The following is a 19,212-nucleotide window of genomic DNA, read 5'->3' on the forward strand; positions in this document are numbered from 1 at the left end:
TTTTTGCTTGAGGAAATAAATTCAGTTTATTAAAGGCACTAGACAAGTTTGGTAATTTCTCAGAACATACATGTACATTTGTATCGGCAACAATAAAAACGCCTTGGTAATGTCAGTACCGGAGAGCTACTAACATTGTGAGAAACGACTCCCTGTGAAGTAACATAGTTTTTGAAAAAATGGTAACTTGTCACTAAAATATTTGAATCTGTTCTCAGGCATCTGAAAGCACACAAATTTATGGAATAAGGGTTTTTGTTCTGTAATTGTTTTCACAGGTTTGTTATTTTCTGCACGTGTTGGGGTACACCAAGTGAGAATACTGGTATTTGAGAATTACCAAACATGTCCAATGCCTTTAAACTACCGGGCTGTCTATCAGTCTCAGACAGGCTTTCTATCAATTTAGTACATTCATGTAGTGTGGAGAACATAAGATTTATATGTTACACATGATAAATGCCAACTGACATGTGGCACTGACAGCTTTACGATGGGTAATTTGGGCCATACGTTTCATTGATGTCATGAAATGAGCTGTAAGGGTATGCGTGTCCACTGAATTGATAACGCCATGTGCATATCAGAGTTTTTTTTAAAGATCATTTTGTAGATACCATGTACAAAATTAATCGGATGTTTTTGAAGTAATATCTTGATCATGTAGTAATTGATGTGTGAATCGATTTCATCTTATTTGAAAGAATATGTATTTAGTCCACTGAGAGAAGATAACTCTATTTTTTCCCCTTCAAATTATAATCACATATTTTAAAGGAACACGTTGCCTTGAGTCGGTCGAGTTGGTCTTTGAAAAGCGTATGTAACCGTTTGTTATCAAATGCACATGGTTAGAAAGATGTTTTGAAAGTAGAATATAATGATCCACACAAATATCACTCGAAATTGCATGGTTTTCCTCTTACCTCGTCGACAAACACGGTAGGCCATTTTATGGGAGTCAAATTTTTGACTCCCATGAATGGCCGACCATGTTAGTTCGCAAAGTAAAAGGAAAACCACGCAATTTCGAGGCAAATGTGTGTGGATCATTGTATTTTTTTTTTTAAACATCTTTCTAACCATATGCATTTTATAACCAACGGTTACAAACGCTTTTGACAGACCAACTCGACCGATCCAAGGCAACGTGTTCCTTTAATGCGATTGAAAACTTCGGGAAAAAAACAGGCTTAGCGCATGGTATTTTTTTATTTGAATCCTTGTGCACTCTTTCTGACCATTTAATATTATCCACTGAGGTTTTTGAACGATAGATAAAAAATGCCAGCCTGCTATACGTCATCATATGTGCAAAATTTTTTTCCCTCATACACCAGAGCTGCCATTTCTCCCTGATTCTGCAGAAAGTTCCCTGAAAATAAGCTTATTGTTTACATATTCTGATAAACAAATTTGAAAATCTCCCTGATCATGGAAATGTTAATAATAATAATAAACATATCCACCCTGCTGGGTGTTCAAGGTGCAGTAAAATAAAAATAAAAATAAAGAAAAGAAAACAGGCCCAACAAAATTAGTCCTTGAAAACCTTTGACATAAGATAAGTTTTGAGAAGAGATTTGAGTTTTGTGGTACAACGACAAGATCTAAGACAAATTGGTTGAGGGTTTCAGATGTGTGGCGCAGCTGAAGAAAAATGATTGTTGTGCAAGATGCAAATGTTGCCAGCTCAGCTCTGGTTCAAACATAATTTTGTTGAGCTGGGCCACTTTTTGTGCTTAAGCAGCTTTATGAAATCGAGCCCTGCTGTTCTTTCCCTTTTGAAACTGAGGTTTTTTGTGCTTTTAACAACCGTTAGTTTTTTTGTTTTGTTTTTCTATCTGCAGATTGTTTAGAATTACTTTTAGATCTTGGAGGTGATGTTAGTATAGCTAGAATAGATGGCTTCACACCGCTACATGGGGCTGCTGCTCAAGGCCATGAGAGGTAAAGCAAATTCTACTTATTCAGTGTGATAATAGACATAGAGGTTGCAAACTGCTCACCAAACAATATGACCTGCAGTTTTAATGCTTAAAGACAGTGGACACTATTGGTAATTGTCAAAGACCAGTCTTCTCACTTGGTGTATATCAACATACATGTATGCATAAAATAACTAACCTGTGAAAATTTGAGTTTGATTGGTCGTCGGAGTTGTGAGATAATTATGAAAGAAAAAAAAACACCCTTGTCACACAAAGTTGTGTGCTTTTATATGCTTGATTTCGATACCTCAAATTCTAAACTCGTTGAGAACTATGTCACTTCAGAGGGAGCCGTTTCTCAAAATGTTTTATACTATCATCCTCTCCCCATAACTCGTTACCAAGTGAGGTTTTATGCTGATAATTATTTTGAGTAATTACCAATAGTGTCCACTGCCTTTTAAGTAATAATGGCTTCAAGTTTTTACCCGAGTGAGAGTCTCAGACTTGTCAAAAGATTCTGTTGATTCAGGTTAGAACAAACACAAATTGACTGGGTCAGGATTTGAACCAAGGACCTCTGGATTAATGTGCTGGCACTCTACTAATAATACACCTCTCTAAATATTCATGCATGACGTCACCATTCTAACCCCAAACGAGGTCATCGGTGCAACCACTGCAACCAGGATTGACCGGCTGGTACTGACGGTGACGTGGCGTGCGCTGATGGCCTTATTTTGGGTTAGAATTGTGACGTCATGCATGAATATTAAGAAAGGCGTATTGAGCTTTCTAGCCCTATGATGGCGGTCTCCCTATTTTCTCCTACTTTATCAATATGAAAGATAACAAAGATATGGACAAAATAGGGGACCACCATTAAACGGCTAAATAGCTCAGTTGGAAGAGTGCTGTCACCTTATTCCAGAGGTCGTTGGTTCAAATCCTGCTCCAGTAAATTTGTCTTTCTTCGACCCCAAATAATTTTGAAATTTACCCAATGTGTTTTATGAGATTCTGTTGACATAAGAAGAAACAAATATACTGACTTCATTAAATTGTTTTTCCTGTAAACATTTCCATGTAACGTTTTGGTTTTCAAAAACGAAATTTTAAAGTTTTTGCTTTTTTGTTCCTCTCCTGGCTACAGCTGCTTAGATTTACTCCTTGAAAGAAACTGCAACACTTGCACCCCAGACTCCCTCGGATGGCACCCTCTTCACTGGGCAGTAGCCAATGGTCATGCTAACTGTGTCAGAACCCTTATTGACTGTGGAGCAACTAGAGACTGTCTCACTAAGGTAACACTGCCAGCTCTTATATTCAGCCACCTCAAATTTCAGATAGCGTATAGGATTGATAACTACCGAGAAGGACATGTGGACTTGTTGTTTTTACTAAAAACCTGACCCAAATTTCTATAGGCTGTTGGTATGATGTGTGTAATGTAAATTGATGATAATTTATATGAATAAATTTACTGTTCCAAAAGACCAAAGAGAAGTATGTAGTCTGCCGTCAAACCATACATTCTACACACACTTACTGGTTCCATGCAAGAAATGCATTGGAACAATTGTTGATTGGAATGTCTGGCAGATAAGAATTCTTTCAGCGTATCATTTTGCAAAAGTACATTTTTGATAATTTGGGTAGGGCTAGGTACATGTACATGTATGATAAACCCATTTTGATAACCTCGTTATCCATTGTATTTTTTTTTTTTATATCGTTAACTGTTAAGTAATTTCTTTTAAGCCCGATTCGTATTTCTTTGGAATTCTATGGCAAGGCAAATTTTCTTGTGTCCCGATTGGAAGGGGAGAGCGTACCAAAATTTACTTCGCATTTGCATTCGAAAGGATGAACAGGTCTTAAGTCTTGTACCTTGACCTACATACTTTTTGTAACCAGACAAAATCCATCAAGAAAAATACTATTCTGATCACATTGTATTGAAAAGAATACCGATGCAGTCATCATCCCAATTATTAGCAAATTTTATAAACTTATATTCAGGCTGGATGGACGCCCTTACACTGTGCAGCAAGATACAACCACACAAAGTGCCTCCAAGTACTGCTCTACCATAAGACAAACGCTAGTCCCGATGATCCCACTCCTGCCACTAATACTCTTCCAGATAACAACAGCCAATCAGATGATAGGCTGGTGGTGTCTGAGGTGCTCAATATGGCCGACCAAGAAGGATGGACGGTGGCTCATGTTGCGGCTTCAACGGGACAAAAAGTAAGATTTTATTGCAAGGATAAATCTCCTTGTTGAACTGAAATGTTTTTTTGTTTTTTCCCAGAAAGTTGTGCATTTCCTTGAGGTGATGAGTAAGTGGTTGAGCCATTGTTTCTTCTTGGCTCGTAAGGCCCTAACTCTAAAACTCTGAAATTTTTTTCTAAGACTGCCCTTTTTCTGATGTCTGAGATCATGGCTGGATTTCACAAAGACTGATCATAAGACGGATATAAATCTTTGTTGCCAAGCAGTGTGTGATGTCACATAATAGATAACTAAGGTGATATTGACAGCTCATCTTATGATGATTTTTTGTGTTTTTTTTAGAAGTCAAGCCCTGGTCATGTAATGGGAGTGAAAATAAGAAGAAAACAATTTTAATGGCCTCACGTTTCGACCCCACCAGTGGCGTTTCCAAAGGCTAAATTGTTTTGTGAAAACCCAACTTCAAAGATGACAATACGCTATTTTTGGTGTATTGTGTAACAAGCTTTCCTCCATTTTGGTTTTAGGAATGTCTGGAGATGCTGTGTAACTATGGCAACCTGGACTTAGACACTAAGGACAAATGGAGGAGAACTCCAAGTGATGTAGCAACAGAATCCTGCAAAGAATTCCTCTTGAGTTTAGGTATGTGAACAAACCGAATGATCAGTGATTCAACAAATTGTGGACTGGGTGCATTATAAAGACACTGGACACTGTTGGTAATTGTCAAAGACCAGTCTTCTCACTTGGTGTATCTCAACATATGCGTAATATAACTTATTAATAACTTTTTTGAAAAAAATGCTTTGATAGAGGCAAAGCTTGTCACTAACATCCATTACAGGAAGCTACATTTTGTTAACTTAAAGGAGGATAAGATATTGTTTTTATATTGTTCACTTAAAGACACTGGACACCTTTGGTAATTGTCAAAGACCAATCTTTTTTTTACTTGGTGTATCTCAACATATGCACAAAATAACAAACCTGTGAAAATTTGAACTCAATTGGTCCTGACAGTTGCGAAATAATAATGGAAGAAAAACACCCTTGTCACACCAAGGAGCATGGGGTCTGAGGTATCTAAATCAAATTCAAATATTTTAGTTACTTCTTTCTTAAAACTTACATCACTTCAGAGGGAGCTGTTTCTCACAATGTTTTACACTAAGTAACTATCAGCAACTCTCCATAACTCGTTACCAAGTAAGTTTTTATGCTAATAATTACTTTGAGGAATTACTAATAATGTCCACTGCCTTTAAAGTGGTTAGTTTCACATGTCAGCAATGGATCTGGGCCTAAAGTCATGACTCTGCGCCTACTATTAGCAAAGAATCAATAAGCAGGGAATTCCGCCCTCACACGTTTTTTTTTTTCTCCGTCTTTTTTTTTAATATTTTTTTTTATAGAAGGAAAGGTGGTCCAAGTATTGATGGAACTGGCCGGAAACACAAGCAACTCACTCAGTAATCAGAAGGAACAGAATCGTCACTTTGTGATTGGTCAGTTAACGGTACGACCTGACATGACCTGGATGACCTTTGACCGCTGCATGGTATCTGTATTGGCCAATCACTCCAGGGTAAGGAATCAGGCTGGGTCAGCCAATGGGAGACTTTCTGGGACGCTAGGTGGTAGCAGACTTACCGGGGAAATCCATTGTTCTCAGAATTAAGCGCATATCATGTTCAGAACTAAGTAAACAATGGAAATTTACCAGGTAAGTCTGCTGCCACCTAGTGTTGGAAAGTCTCCCATTAACCCTTTTTTGTAATTGCCCTGATTTTTGAGATTTTAGGCCGCAAACAATCAGAACAAGAGACAGCAAGTATGAACAAGATCAATAGGTTCTGGCAAAAGGGGGTGCCATTTCCTTGCGACAGAAGATTTTTTTTATGGGATAAAATGATTTGTGTAGATTGTTTTAAATGCATACATTATTTGTATGTCTACATGTAATAAGCTTTACTTGCACAACTTCTTGCGTCGTTATTTGATGACTTGTAAAACTAGTGATCATATTTCTGAGGTTTCACTGTTGGCAGGTGTGGAATGGGTGTGTAAGTCCTCTCAACTGGAACACCCAGGAATTCTGGGAGCTCTCATGCTAAACCAACAGGAGAAACTTGCAATTTTCAGGAAACACTATACAAAATCATTTCTATTTTGTAGTTTCCTCTTTTTTTTAGGTGAAGTTACAGTTCCATGCCTGACTTGCACATTTAATTCAATTCAATTTTTCATTCATCATGCCCAGCATGAAAATAACTTTCTCGATTTGTACATTAAAATACAGATATTAAAAAACAGCACAAAAACATACATGAACCGTAGAAATTAAAGCAGCAACAATATAATATTATAAAAAAACATGGCACAAATATTTTCCCTTTTTGATTTTCTTTTGATGAATTTTGTTTTAGGATTTGGAAGGCTGTGGTCGACTGAAGTCCGATCATGAAAGTGAAAGCGATAAATGTAACTCAGATGAAGGTGTTGATTACGGCCATGACTTAGGACTCAATGCTAATAGCATCCAATCTTTCGTTGCAGGTAAGGAGAGTTCTAGCTACAAACTATTTACACATTAACAAAAGAACCCCCCCCCCCCCAAAAAAAAAAAAAAAAAAAAAAAAAACCCAAAACAAACAGGGTTTCGTTGTATTGTTACTTTACTTGATTTTCATTTTTTGGACTTGAAAAATGGAACAAGCCCCCATAACATTACCCCATGACTCCTTTAAGGCAGTGGACACTATTGGTAATTAGTCAAAATTATTATTAGCATTAAAACCTTACTATGTAACGAGTAATGGGGAGAGGTTGATAGTATAATTGTGAGAAACAGCTCCCTCTAAGGGGTGACATAGTTTTTGAGAAAGAAGTAATTTTCCACGAATTTGATTTGGGGACCTCAGATTTAGAATTTGAGGTCACTAATTTAGCATCTAAATGCACACAACTTTGTGTAACAAGGGTGTTTTTTCTTTCATTAGTATCTCGCAACTTCGGCGACCAAATGAGCTCAAATTTTCACAGGCTTATTATTTTATGCATATTTTGAGCTACACAAAGTGAGAAGACTGTTTTTTCTACAATTACCAATAGTGTCCACTGTCTTTAAGAGATAGATTTAGGGGTCTTCAAAACTTTTCAACATTGTCTCGGACCTACAGGAGTTCAAAACTCAGCTATATCAAAACGGGTTATTATTATTATTATTGTAATTATTATTTTACGCACATTAAAGAACCAATTGCACTTATCAAAAAGAGAAGGGGTTCGTCCCGGTGTTCCCAGCATATTGTGCCACGCACCTTGCAAACAATTACAGGTCTCATGAGTCAAATGTAGCGCCACATACCTTGCAGGAAAATACTGTATGTTGAAGCGCCTTGAGCGTCTCTGAGTGACGGATATAATGTGATACATTGTATATAATATTTTCTTTAAATAATTTGTTGAATGCAGGTAACTTACAGTGGTCTGTGGGTGATGGCCCTAAGAGCATGCGACCTTATGAGATATTCAGTCTGACCTCTGAGGTCATAGTTCATCTCCGTGGGATTGAGGTCGGAGGAGTTGACCAGCTGGCATATCAGATGCTCATTCCATCGGCCACACTACAGAACTACATCAGATTGGTAAGATTAGAGTTCAACAAGTCATTTAACCCTCCTGCTATTGGTCACATATTCCATTGAGTTGACCAATCATTTGAAGCTACAGAACTGACTTTATACATGAGTACCTGTGTAGATGCTTTCTTCGCATGATATCGCAGTGCAGGCTTGAATGGAATTTTACATCTATCTTGAAAACCACAGAGGATGATACTGATTAGATATTGAATGGTCAGACAGTAGGAGGTTTGACTGTGTACTGTGTGGATGCATTCACCAAATGGTATCACATTACAGGCTGGCATAGTGCATCTATCATTCAAAACCACAGTGGATGGTGTTGAATGGTCAGACAGTAGGAGGGTTGACTGTGTACTGTGTAGATGCTGTCACCACATGGTACACTGTACATGTATCATATTGCAGGCTGGCATAGTGCATCTATCATTCAAAACCACAGTGGATGATGTTGAATGGTCAGACAGTAGGAGGGTTGACTGGGTACCGTGTAGATGCAGTCACCGAATGGTATCACATTGCCGGCTGGTATAGTGCATCTATCATTCAAAACCACAGTGGATGATGTTGAACGGTCAGACAGTAGGAGGGTTGACTGTGAACCGGGTAGATGCAGTCACCAACCACATGGTATCACATTGCAGGCTTGCATAGCCCATCTGTCATTCAAAACTGTGATGGGTTGTGTTTTATGGCCATCAGTAGCATGTTTTATTTAAAGGCGGTGGACACTATTGGTAATAACTCAAAATAATTATTAGCATTAAACCTTACTTGGTAACAAGTAATGGGGAGAAAGAAGTAATTTTTCACGAATTTGATTTCAAGACCTCAAGTTTAGAATTTGAGGTCTCGAAATCAAGCATCTTAAAGCACAAAACTTGGTGTGACAAGGGTGGTTTTGTTTAATCAAACTCAAATTTTCACAGGTTTGTTATTTTATGCATATGTTGAGAAGCTGGTCTTTGACATTTACCAATAGTGTCCACTGGCTTTAATTGCTTTTATTTTGGTCATCACTTGTGAATGTAAAAACATTTTATTAATTTTTTGGTGATGTATTATAATGTTTTATTCACAGATTGAGCAGTACAAGAGCGTTGTTTTCTATGGGTTTCCTGGCAGTGGAAAGTCACACCTAGCGGCACAGTTGGCTGAGTTTGTCCAGGTAAAATATCAAGAACAAAACTTGAACCAAGTGCATTTCTTTTTTCGAAATTAACCTTGTCATGGGGTTATTCCAGGTGCAGTTTTCCACAAAGGTTTGGTAATTATTTCGAAAAAGACAACACCATCTTGAGATTTACACAAAGGTGTTACACATTTCAAAAATGGTTTTGTGGGAAAGAAGACAACCTATGACGTAATCAACAGCCTTTTTGGAGAGACGTAGTGGAGGATTGATAATATTGGTAAAGATTTTTTATTTTTTCTCTGAAATCTGACTGATTATAAAGCTCATACCAGTACAATTTTTCTTCAGAAATTTTTCTATCTGACATACTGACAAACTTGAGGGAATAGCATTTGGAGAAAACTTGCAAATCACATTTGTGTGATTACTGCTATTCGGAATAAGCCTGATAAGTACACAACAATCTGTAAAGGCAGTGGACACTATTGGTAATTACTCAAAATAATTTTCAGCATAAAACCTTACTTGGTAAGGAGCAATGGAGAGAGGTTGATAGTATAAAATATTGTGAGAAACGTCTCTCTCTGAAGTAGCGTAGATTTTGAGAAAGAGGTAATTTCTCACTCAAATAATAGAAGACTTCTAGCCAGAAGTCTTTTATTTACAAGGGTGTTTTTTCTTTCATCATTTTCTCGCAACTTCAATTGAGCCCAAATTCTCGCAGGTTTGTTATTTTATGAATGCGTTGGGATACACCAAGTGAGAAGACTGGTCTTTGACAATTACCAATAGTGTACCTTCCCTTTAATAGATTCATCAGGAATGTCCATTAAAACTTCAGTGAAGATGTTCACTTTACCAATTCCAAAAGGATGAAAAATGGAGCACAAAAAATGTAATCGGTAAAATGAACATCTTTACTGAGGTATACAACCTTTTCTGACAAAATATAAATTATTTCTGATGTTTCCACATGGGCATGACCGTTGTATATAATGAAACTTGTTTGTTTCTCTGCTTACTTAGACCAAACATCATCAGTTGAACATCAAGAGTCATGTGACCCACCTAGTACTTCAATCCAAGACAACCCAACAGGAGATAACCAAGCTGCTTTGTAGCAATGGTAAGTCAGTCTTTACAAAATATTATCAACCTGGGACAATGGCCGAGCGGTCTAGTAAAGTCGGAGTGTGGGTTTGAGTCCCCGCCATGGGTGCTATTACCATTGTTACGATCTGTAAAGGGTTCATCTTAACCATAGAGCTTTATATATTGCCTAGAGCGCTAACTTGCTCTGCGTTTTGAAGCCACCCTGGGCGCAGACAAGTTTGATGTGTTGCGTGGCTGCAGAACGATTTTAATTTTAAGAGAAGACACATTGCCGTAATTTGTTTACATTCGGCGTGTGCGCTGATGTACGCGACTGCCCATTTTCGTACGTCCATGCTACGAAAACCGTAAGTTCGACTAGATTGACATACTAAAAAAAGTCTACATGCCTTTTAAACATGATGCACATGACGCTCGCAGTTTGTACGCTCATCAGCAGATTGTGCGTTCACATTTGCTGCATTTTTTGGTTCGATGACACGCAAAAGAAAAAATGCAATATCATACAAGTAGCCGTACAATTGCCGTACAAAATTTCAAGCTTTTGTATTGGTTTGTACATAAACATGGATGCGCCCACACGACTTCAAAACCTTAGTGCGTGTATAACGGGGTGTTAGCGCTCTATGATCTTAACTGATTTAAAACACTTTTCAACTTAGGTGTATACATCCCACTCAGTGACGTCACAGCATCTAAAACAGTACCAATCCTAGTATTAGACAACCTAGAAAAGACCACTCTACCAGGGGTGTTATCAGATCTACTCAAGGGTCTAGAGCAAAGAGGCTCTCAACGATCTCTTCAGGTATCATCCCCACAAGGCAATGGACCGTTCCATCTACACCCGGAGTGTATCGTCATTGGCACCATGGATAAAACCAGGTAGTGCATTGTGACCTCAAAATATTCAGGTTCTTCAAAATAGTTTTGACATTTCGGATGACTTGGAAATATTTCTATCTAATAAAAATGGTTGATTAAGAGTTTCATTCATGTTATTGTAAATGTGAATATGTCCCTCTAAAAGAACAATTCACAAAGTATGGGATTGATGATTAATTGGTAAAAGGAGTAAACAAGATTTGTTTTTATGGTAAAAGTTAACTGATCAGAAACATTTTTGGGTTGAACTAAGAAAAACTTACAAGAGTGTGACTTGAACCTGTGACCTCAAGATTAACATGCCGCCATTCTGCCAACTGAGTTATCTCAGTCTTCGTTGGCAGTCTCCTTGTTTTGTCAATATCTTTGCTATGGGATGCCAGTCAAAAGCCATTGTGGTTTGACTTACTAACAACTTGTTACCAGTGTCAAATCTTCCAAAGAAATACTTCTGGTCTGTTACATTGTCAAAGTTGAGAAAATAGCAATTACTGACTAAAAATCACTGCAGCAATAGAAACAAGCATGTTTTTGAACTTTCATAAAAATCGAGTCAAAATAATTGGCCAATAATTTTATGATTTGTTTATGGCGTGTTTATTGAAAAATAGAAGATGAGAATGCAGTTACAAATCTAATTAATATTCTTGATTTCTGTTGATAGCTTGGGGTTAGATCTCTCCACTCAGCATTGATTCCGTTGGGTACAGTTCCATCATGACACATAGCATTTATTCCTACATGTAGTCCCATTTATTCTTGATTTCTGTTGATAGCTTGGGGTTAGATCTCTCCACTCAGCATTGTTTCCGTTGGGTACAGTTCCATCATGACAAAGAGCCAGTTGCCAGCATGCTACCCCGCTACCTCCTACGACGTCTCATCAACCACACCAACGGCAAACTCCCTTCCTCTAATAACCAATCCTACAGAGCCATGGAGTGGATCTGTAATGTATGGCAGAGACTCAACGACTGTTTCCTGAGACTCAAATTAGAGCACACTGCACTTGGACCTAAGCAATTCCGTGCCTGCCCTGTGGATTCGGAAGGGCCTAACTCAGTTTTCAGGTGAGAGGACTGTAAATATTAATTCTACATTGTCTTATGTTTTATTCCTAGGCCCTTTTCGAAACAACTGCTTTGGATTCAGCTTAAGGCTTCATCCTCTCGGCTGAAGCCCTTGGCTTGGCTGAGTGCATAAAAAGCACGTGCAAAATAGTTAAAACAATTAGGGCCAAGCTAGCCTGAGCCGATCCAAACTTGAAGCAGTAGTTTTGAAATGGGCCCAAGTTTCAGTTATTTTGTTGTTCTCAGTATGATTCTTACCCAAGTGTTTGGGTTTTTTTGGTTACCTGCAGATGGTTTTGTCTGTCCTGGAACCATGCTATTGCACCCGGTATCGAGGATGCCCTTCGAAAGAATAACTCCCCATCCTCTAATTCTCATAATTATCAACGCCTTGCTAGCACCACGCTCTATGTCCTGTTACAGCGGGCAGTGTTCCCTGGTTGTCCTTTCACTGGTGAAGGTAAGTGTAAGAAACATTGCAAACATTTCAAAATGATTGAAAGTTTCTCAGTTTTATTTGTTGTTTGACTTTTGAAAAATGAATTATTAGAATCCCATAGAAAAATGCATCGAGCTAGTTTGTCTTATAGGATTGATGTGAGAAAGAATCACCCATTACCACATGCTTTATAAAGTCTCAATTTCAGAAGAAGCGGTTTCTGTTTAAATGTATAATGATAATAATAGCAATATTAATTGATTTTTGCATAGGGCTTTAAACACTCGAGGAGGGTCTCAAAGGGCTACCAACATTATTACCCCTGGTCACTCAGCAATTTAATTCATTCCTTAAATCATCTCAGCTCCTCTGGGAAGATATGCCTTTGATCGATGAATTGAGTAATCATAGGTTAAAATACACACTAACGGGGCCATTGTCATAGAGATGCTTAACGGCTGATTTTATGCTTACTGCTCAAGTTTATATCTCATAGCGCTGCTAACCGTAAGCTGCTATACTTCCGTTGCTTACTGTATAAAAAGAATGACGTTACAATGCAAGTCCATCGTCAGCGCACAAACTGGGAGTCTAAACTTCTTGCTAACATATGAAACAGGCTTGGGTTTTTCTGCTATATGAAGCAGCAAAATGTACTTGGCGTTAAGCAGCAATTTTTGAAAGTGGGCCCTGGTTTTGAGTCGAAATAGTGGGCATGTGTGATATATTAGGCAAATTATTGGCTAGTTGCGTTTGGCTAACTGTTTTTGAATTTTTGTTTGCAGAAGTAGTTTTTACCCATATACACCGATGTATGAAGCACAATGTTTCATTCCCACTTCAAATAAGGCATTTATCCATTTATAGCATTTATATAATAACAGTATGATAAGACTTTCAGAATTCAATTCTGGACCTCATAAGAAGTTCTGGTAAATTTTATTTGGACACAACTTTGTTACATTTCTGAGTTTATACATGTAGGCCTATAAACTATATAAATAGTAAATTTTACAAAGTGCAGACCTGGAATTACACGCAGGCTAGGAGGTCAATGCCTCCGTTGCCCCTGGTCTTGGCCGTCTTGCCCTTCAAAAGTTTCCGTCAGACTTTAAGATTTTCTTTTTGAAGTGTCCTTTGCAAAATGAAAATGGCTTTGCCCTTTCAACATGTTCAAAGATGAAATTCCATGCCTAAAAGTGATTTTTTTTTTTTTCAAAAAGTATAATTTGTTTTCTGTAAATTGACTTTGTAAAAAGTTTTCACTGCTTTTCCCTGAAACATAATTAAAAAGCATTGTTAATAATTCTTGGTGATCATTTTTTGGGGGTGAATATTCACAGAAGCGGAAGATTACATGTCTAGTTTCCGAGGCGTGAATGAAGTGATAACCCAGCTAACATCCCATAAGACTGGAAGCTTGAAACGACCTCGACGGAGTAAGAGTCTAGATCGTAGTAAGACGAGTAACAAGGCTGCACTGATTGCCAGCAAACAGCAAGCTGCTCTGGACTTGGATGGACCTCATTCCGGTAGGAAACTTCATTTTTTTTCAGTCTATTCATCCACTTCAAACAAAATAATAATGTTACAGATTTGTAATGCGCACCTATCCACCCTGCTGTGTGTTCAAAGCGCAGTAAATCAATAGCAGAACGAAAGAAATGGACACAACAAAATTAGTCCTTGAAAACCTGTGACATAAGATAAGTTTTGAGAAGAGATTTTATTTTTGTGTTACAAAGACAAGATCTAGAATTAGCTGGTATAGAAGAGTTTGCGGTAACACCATGTAATGACTATCTCTAAATGAGTTGGGGTGGTTCTGAAAAGAACCGTTGGTTTACATGTAACTCTAGTTGCATCTCTAGTTGGTTTAACTCTAGGTATAGTTCCAGTTACACATATTTTGTAACAAGCAAGTAATTAATTTATCCCAGATGCAATTTGTTACAACCGTTAAACAATCAAAATTTCACTTTTTTCTAAAAATGTATAAAGCTTTTGCAAACGAACTACTTTTGAAGACTTTTTACCAGTGATTGTACTTCTAAAGTTTGTGAAATTGATTGTTTCAGATTTACATCGTAGTACAAGGTCGATGATTCCCAGGAGAGTCCCAAAGCCTTACAACCAGATCGGTACCAGGTCAGTATTTTATTAGAACCATTTTTGTTATTTGCACTTCTCTCTCTTCATCCAATAGTGTTTTTTTTTTTTTTCAATATATATATAACAGGGATGATTTACTTCAGAGTGTTATCTGAATACAGACTTTTTAAATCGGCTTGGTGAAGAAAGTCGGCCATTATTTTGTCATTAGAGTTTTTTTGTTGTTGTCAATATATATAATGGGGATGAGATATTTTAGACTTTTATCTGAATACAGACTTTTTTAATCGGCTTGGTGAAGAAAATCAGCCATTATTTTGTCCACATTGTACAGAAATCTTTGATCTACTTCTCTAGCGCTGGGGACACTGTTCCTTAAAAAGCTATGTGAAATTGTAACCCTAGGGGTTACTAACAATTGGAAAAGGCATAATTTCAACATACCTTCTTAAAACTTTTTATCAGCAATGACTCTAATCCTGTGTCTTTAAGCAAGACACTTAACCATGATGCTTCGTCCTTTGGATGGGATGTAAAGCTGACGGCTGATGTTGTGTAGAGCACGTAAAAGAACCCATTGCACTTATCGAAAAAGAGACAGGGTTCTTACTCTTACTCTTACTCTTACTCTTACTCTTACTCTTACTCTTACTCTTACTCTTACTCTTACTCTTACTCTTACTCTTACTCTTACTCTTACTCTTACTCTTACTCTTACTCTTACTCTTACTCTTACTCTTACTCTTACTCTTACTCTTACTCTTACTCTTACTCTTACTATTACTCTTACTCTTACTATTACTATTACTATTACTATTACTATTACTATTACTATAACTATCAACCCCTGATATATGCTTTTTGAACATCATTGTAACTTTGCTTGATTTCCTCCAGTGACAGCAATAGTAACTTGGTGAGCCAGCCAGACTTGATTCCATCCTCCCCGATTGAAGACAGTGACCTCCTGGAATCCCTAGTGCAGCTCCAAGGCTGCCAGCTAGACTCCCAGATGGATCAACTCACACAGCTCCAAGAGAACCTCTTCGGGAAGGCCGGTACCTCCCTAGGAGTGACTGGGATGACCAAGAGGAAGAGTGACTCTCAGAGTAGAGGCGAGAAGCAGATGAAGAGGTCCAGCCTGGAGGATGCCGTGCCCACATCTTCAACTGCAACATCACCAGGCCAACATGGGAAGAAGAGAAGGAGTAAAGATGAGGATGGAGTGTGGGATGTATGGGAGGAGACGGTTTAGAAGAAGCAGATTAAGAGGTCCAGCCTGGAGGATGCTGTGTCCATATCTTCAACGGCAACATCACCAGGGCAACATGGGAAGAAGAGGAGGAGTAAAGATGAGGATGGAGTGTGGGATGTATGGGAGGAGACGGTTTAGAAGAAGCAGATAAAGAGGTCCAGCCTGGAGAATGCTGTGTCCACATCTTCAACGGCAACATCACCAAGGCAACATGGGAAGAAGAGGAGCAGTAAAGATGAGGACGGGGTGTGGGATGTATGATTACCATAACAAAATTCGAAAAAGTCTCCAGTTGTGTCTGTCGTAGTCAACTGGGTTGACCTAAACTAAGCTTGACCTTTTTAATCCGATTCTGGATTCAGGTGCCAAGAAAAAAACAAAATGCCTTCCGTAAGTTTCTTAAATCAAATACAAACTGTTTTTAACTGCAGTGGCCATATTTCATAATAACTAATTTTTAAACTACACAAACGTTTTATACAATTTGTATGCAGTTTGGATTCAAACTTTGTAATGAAAATGTTGCAGTTTGACTGTTTTAACGTGCCTATTTCACACCATACCAGGAATGCCTTCAGTTCCAAAAGCAATCTTATGAAAGACTGATTATGCATCTTTATAATATCACTCATACACACTAAAAGTGACAATTCCATTTAACCGATTAAATCACAATTTCTCAAACCCACAGAAAAATGTTGCATAGCAAAATCGGTTTACCAAACAAAATACAATGTGATTTGCATTGTGTGGCTGGTCCTCAGCTGACTTTTGCTTTCAGATCAATCTCATAAGCAATATTTTTTGCTAAGATGAAACTGGTCATTTAGGGATTCTTAAAGCTATGTGGGTTTTGTATGAATACATATAATTGCCAGTTTCACCATACAGCAAAAGGTACAACTGACAATTAAAAAAACATCTCAAAATAATATTTTTTTTTTAATTACCAGTATTCACAGCAATGAAAGAAGACTCTTAATTGAACATCTTTTTACTGACAATATTTGTAATTTCCTTTCTTTTTCAACCGAAATGGCAATATGTTGGGTGAAATGCAACTTTAAGTAGATTCTACTTTTTTTTGACCTCTTGCACTGTCTGCCACACCCGCCATTTTAGAAGTCAAATTGTACGCATAAATTATGTTACAAAGTGTTTACGCGTATGTATACTCATTTACGCTTCTTAGTTGTTGTAGCGTACCGCAACTAACGTAAATGTGAGCTTGACATCAGGTCAAGTTTGTCGATAATCCATGGTGCTGGTTTGCATATGTCCATTTTGCTCATTTGCATACGTCCTGTACCGTTTTCCCTTGCCATTTGTTGGGTCACATAAGTCAGTCAGAACCAAAGTTTTCAAGGCAATATTAAACTAAACAATAAAAACTTAAGTCAGACTCATACTGCAAGACTTTATGTAACAGTTTCTGATTGCAACAACATTAGAACTACCACTTTTTAAAGAACAAAACACACTTCTATTTTGCTGCAAAATGCCTTCTTTGCAAAATGCAAATCAAACTGATAATCTTCTTCCATTCATTCTTCAAATTTTTTGCAAACATTTTGTAAGACTCACAGTTTGATAAAACAAAAATAAAAACACTGTATTTTAAAATCACAGCACCACAATGCCTGCCTGTGAACATTTTCTTAACAAATTAATAAATAAATGAGTTTAAAAAAAATCAGTTTTCTGTCGGGTATTTTGTTTTGTATGTAAGCATTAGTAAACAGAATTTCAGTGATGTTGTTTACAATTAAATGATTGTTTCATTAATGGTTTTGGCATTATCAGTAAGTAGGCTTCCTTTGAAGTGCAGGGTAAACATGTTTGATTCTTTACCCTTGCCTTCCTAATTCCCTTAAAACCCAACCGAGCTGAGTTTTCATGTTTTTGATGAATTGAGAACTGTGTATGTAAATCTACCATGCCTTGTATGAAGTCTGGCATTGTCCGCTTGATTCAACTATTCATTGGGTAAACAAACGAGGTTTGAGTTTCTTGTGGTATATCCTGCCTTTGTAAACTATCCACTCATTCTAAATGTAGGGTGCGTTCGTTTAGCTTCCCTGGGTCGACCCCGATGTTGCGTATTTTATTTTTCCCCAGGACGAAAGTGGGCACACAATTACCCAACGTTCGTCTTCGAACCAGAAAAAAACCCAGACACGTCACCACGTGAGCCTTCCCGTGGTGACGTCAGTGCATCTCGGGCCAGCCCCAAGAGCCCCACTTGTGGATTGGGTCACTTGGGGCTGGCCCGAGTGCACTGACGTCACCACGGGAAGGCTCACGTGGTAGCGTGTCTGGGTTTTTTTGTCAGGTTCGAAGACGAACGTGGGGTAATTGTATGCCCATGTTCGTCCTGGGAAAAAATAAAATACCCAACATCGGGGTCGACCCAGGGAAGCTAAACGAACGCACCCATAAAGAGACTTCCCGGTGTGGCGGTTTCAGTCTTCCGCCGTGTTCAGTTTTCCGTGACTCAGTACAGCACTAACAATTTACTACTTTCGCGTGCTGTGCGCAGGCGTCGCATGACGTAATGTTATCGTACTTGGTCATTCGGATGACTGAACACGGCGGGAAGTTGAAACTGCCACACTGAGTCATGTATCACAAAACTTGGGTGTGATCCCTGATTACACGGCAGTTAATGGTTGTATGGCTTCTGGCTGGAACCCCGAAACAAAGATATTGACAAATAAGGGAGGTGCCAACATACGGATTAGATGGCTCAGTTGTTATAGCACCAGCATGTTAATCTAGTGGTCACAAGTTCAAATATGAAATATTATAAACTACAAGGGAAACTGACTGGGTTAAATTTGTGTGCATGATTTTGGGTTGAACGAAGAGTTTTTTCCTTCTCTGTTCTCCCAAAAATATTGGGTTTAATGCTCATAATATGACGATTTTTATAAGAGTGTATGGTTTATCACATGACAGCATGATATATCACCACAGGGGTCGATTTCACATAGAGTTAGGACTAGTCCTAACTTAGGACTAGTCCTAGGAGATATACAAATTGCATGGATAGTCAAAGTTAGGACGAGTAACCGGTCCTAACTCGAGTTAAGACTAGTCCTAACTCTTTGTGAAATCCACCCCAGGTTTATAAGGTGCCTATTGCAACCCAAACCCTCTGCTGAAGTGGTTGAAATCAAGTGTATTTCCAGTCAACTGGTTTTATCTTTTGATTTATCGTATTTATTTGATGAATTTGGGAAGATGACGAAACTTTATGGAACATTTTTTCATACTTCATTTGAATGTGTTTTATTAGATAACTTCTTCATTTGTAAAGGGGGTTGAGCCATCAATTCAGCTTTTAATAGCAAATGTATTTCTTGTAATGTAGGAAAAGTGTAAAAG

The 19,212-nt window shown here is 38.0% G+C and overlaps 1 protein-coding gene across 4 annotated transcripts in view; it reads left to right on the top strand.

Moving 5' to 3' along the window:
- Nucleotides 1-17,951, top strand: part of LOC139953205 (uncharacterized) — an 88,607-nt gene extending 70,656 nt beyond the window's left edge. For 3 of the 4 annotated variants that reach the window (XM_071952664.1, XM_071952679.1, XM_071952673.1), the window contains 15 exons: nt 1,851-1,950; nt 3,085-3,235; nt 3,954-4,184; nt 4,697-4,814; nt 5,585-5,757; nt 6,599-6,728; nt 7,647-7,819; nt 8,898-8,984; nt 9,978-10,077; nt 10,727-10,949; nt 11,726-12,019; nt 12,310-12,479; nt 13,802-13,990; nt 14,537-14,606; nt 15,468-17,951. In XM_071952664.1, the coding sequence (XP_071808765.1) occupies nt 1,851-1,950; nt 3,085-3,235; nt 3,954-4,184; nt 4,697-4,814; nt 5,585-5,757; nt 6,599-6,728; nt 7,647-7,819; nt 8,898-8,984; nt 9,978-10,077; nt 10,727-10,949; nt 11,726-12,019; nt 12,310-12,479; nt 13,802-13,990; nt 14,537-14,606; nt 15,468-15,825 (2,567 nt within the window). In that variant the 3' untranslated portion in view covers nt 15,826-17,951. Of the gene's footprint in view, nt 1-1,850; nt 1,951-3,084; nt 3,236-3,953; nt 4,185-4,696; nt 4,815-5,584; nt 5,758-6,598; nt 6,729-7,646; nt 7,820-8,897; nt 8,985-9,977; nt 10,078-10,726; nt 10,950-11,613; nt 11,679-11,725; nt 12,020-12,309; nt 12,480-13,801; nt 13,991-14,536; nt 14,607-15,467 lie in introns of those variants that run through there. The other variant, XM_071952687.1, reaches the window with a different exon arrangement.
- Nucleotides 17,952-19,212: the final 1,261 nt, after the last annotated feature.

Source organism: Asterias amurensis, chromosome 2 (genome assembly GCF_032118995.1).
Source record: "Asterias amurensis chromosome 2, ASM3211899v1".
In the NCBI taxonomy this organism is placed as follows: domain Eukaryota; kingdom Metazoa; phylum Echinodermata; class Asteroidea; order Forcipulatida; family Asteriidae; genus Asterias; species Asterias amurensis.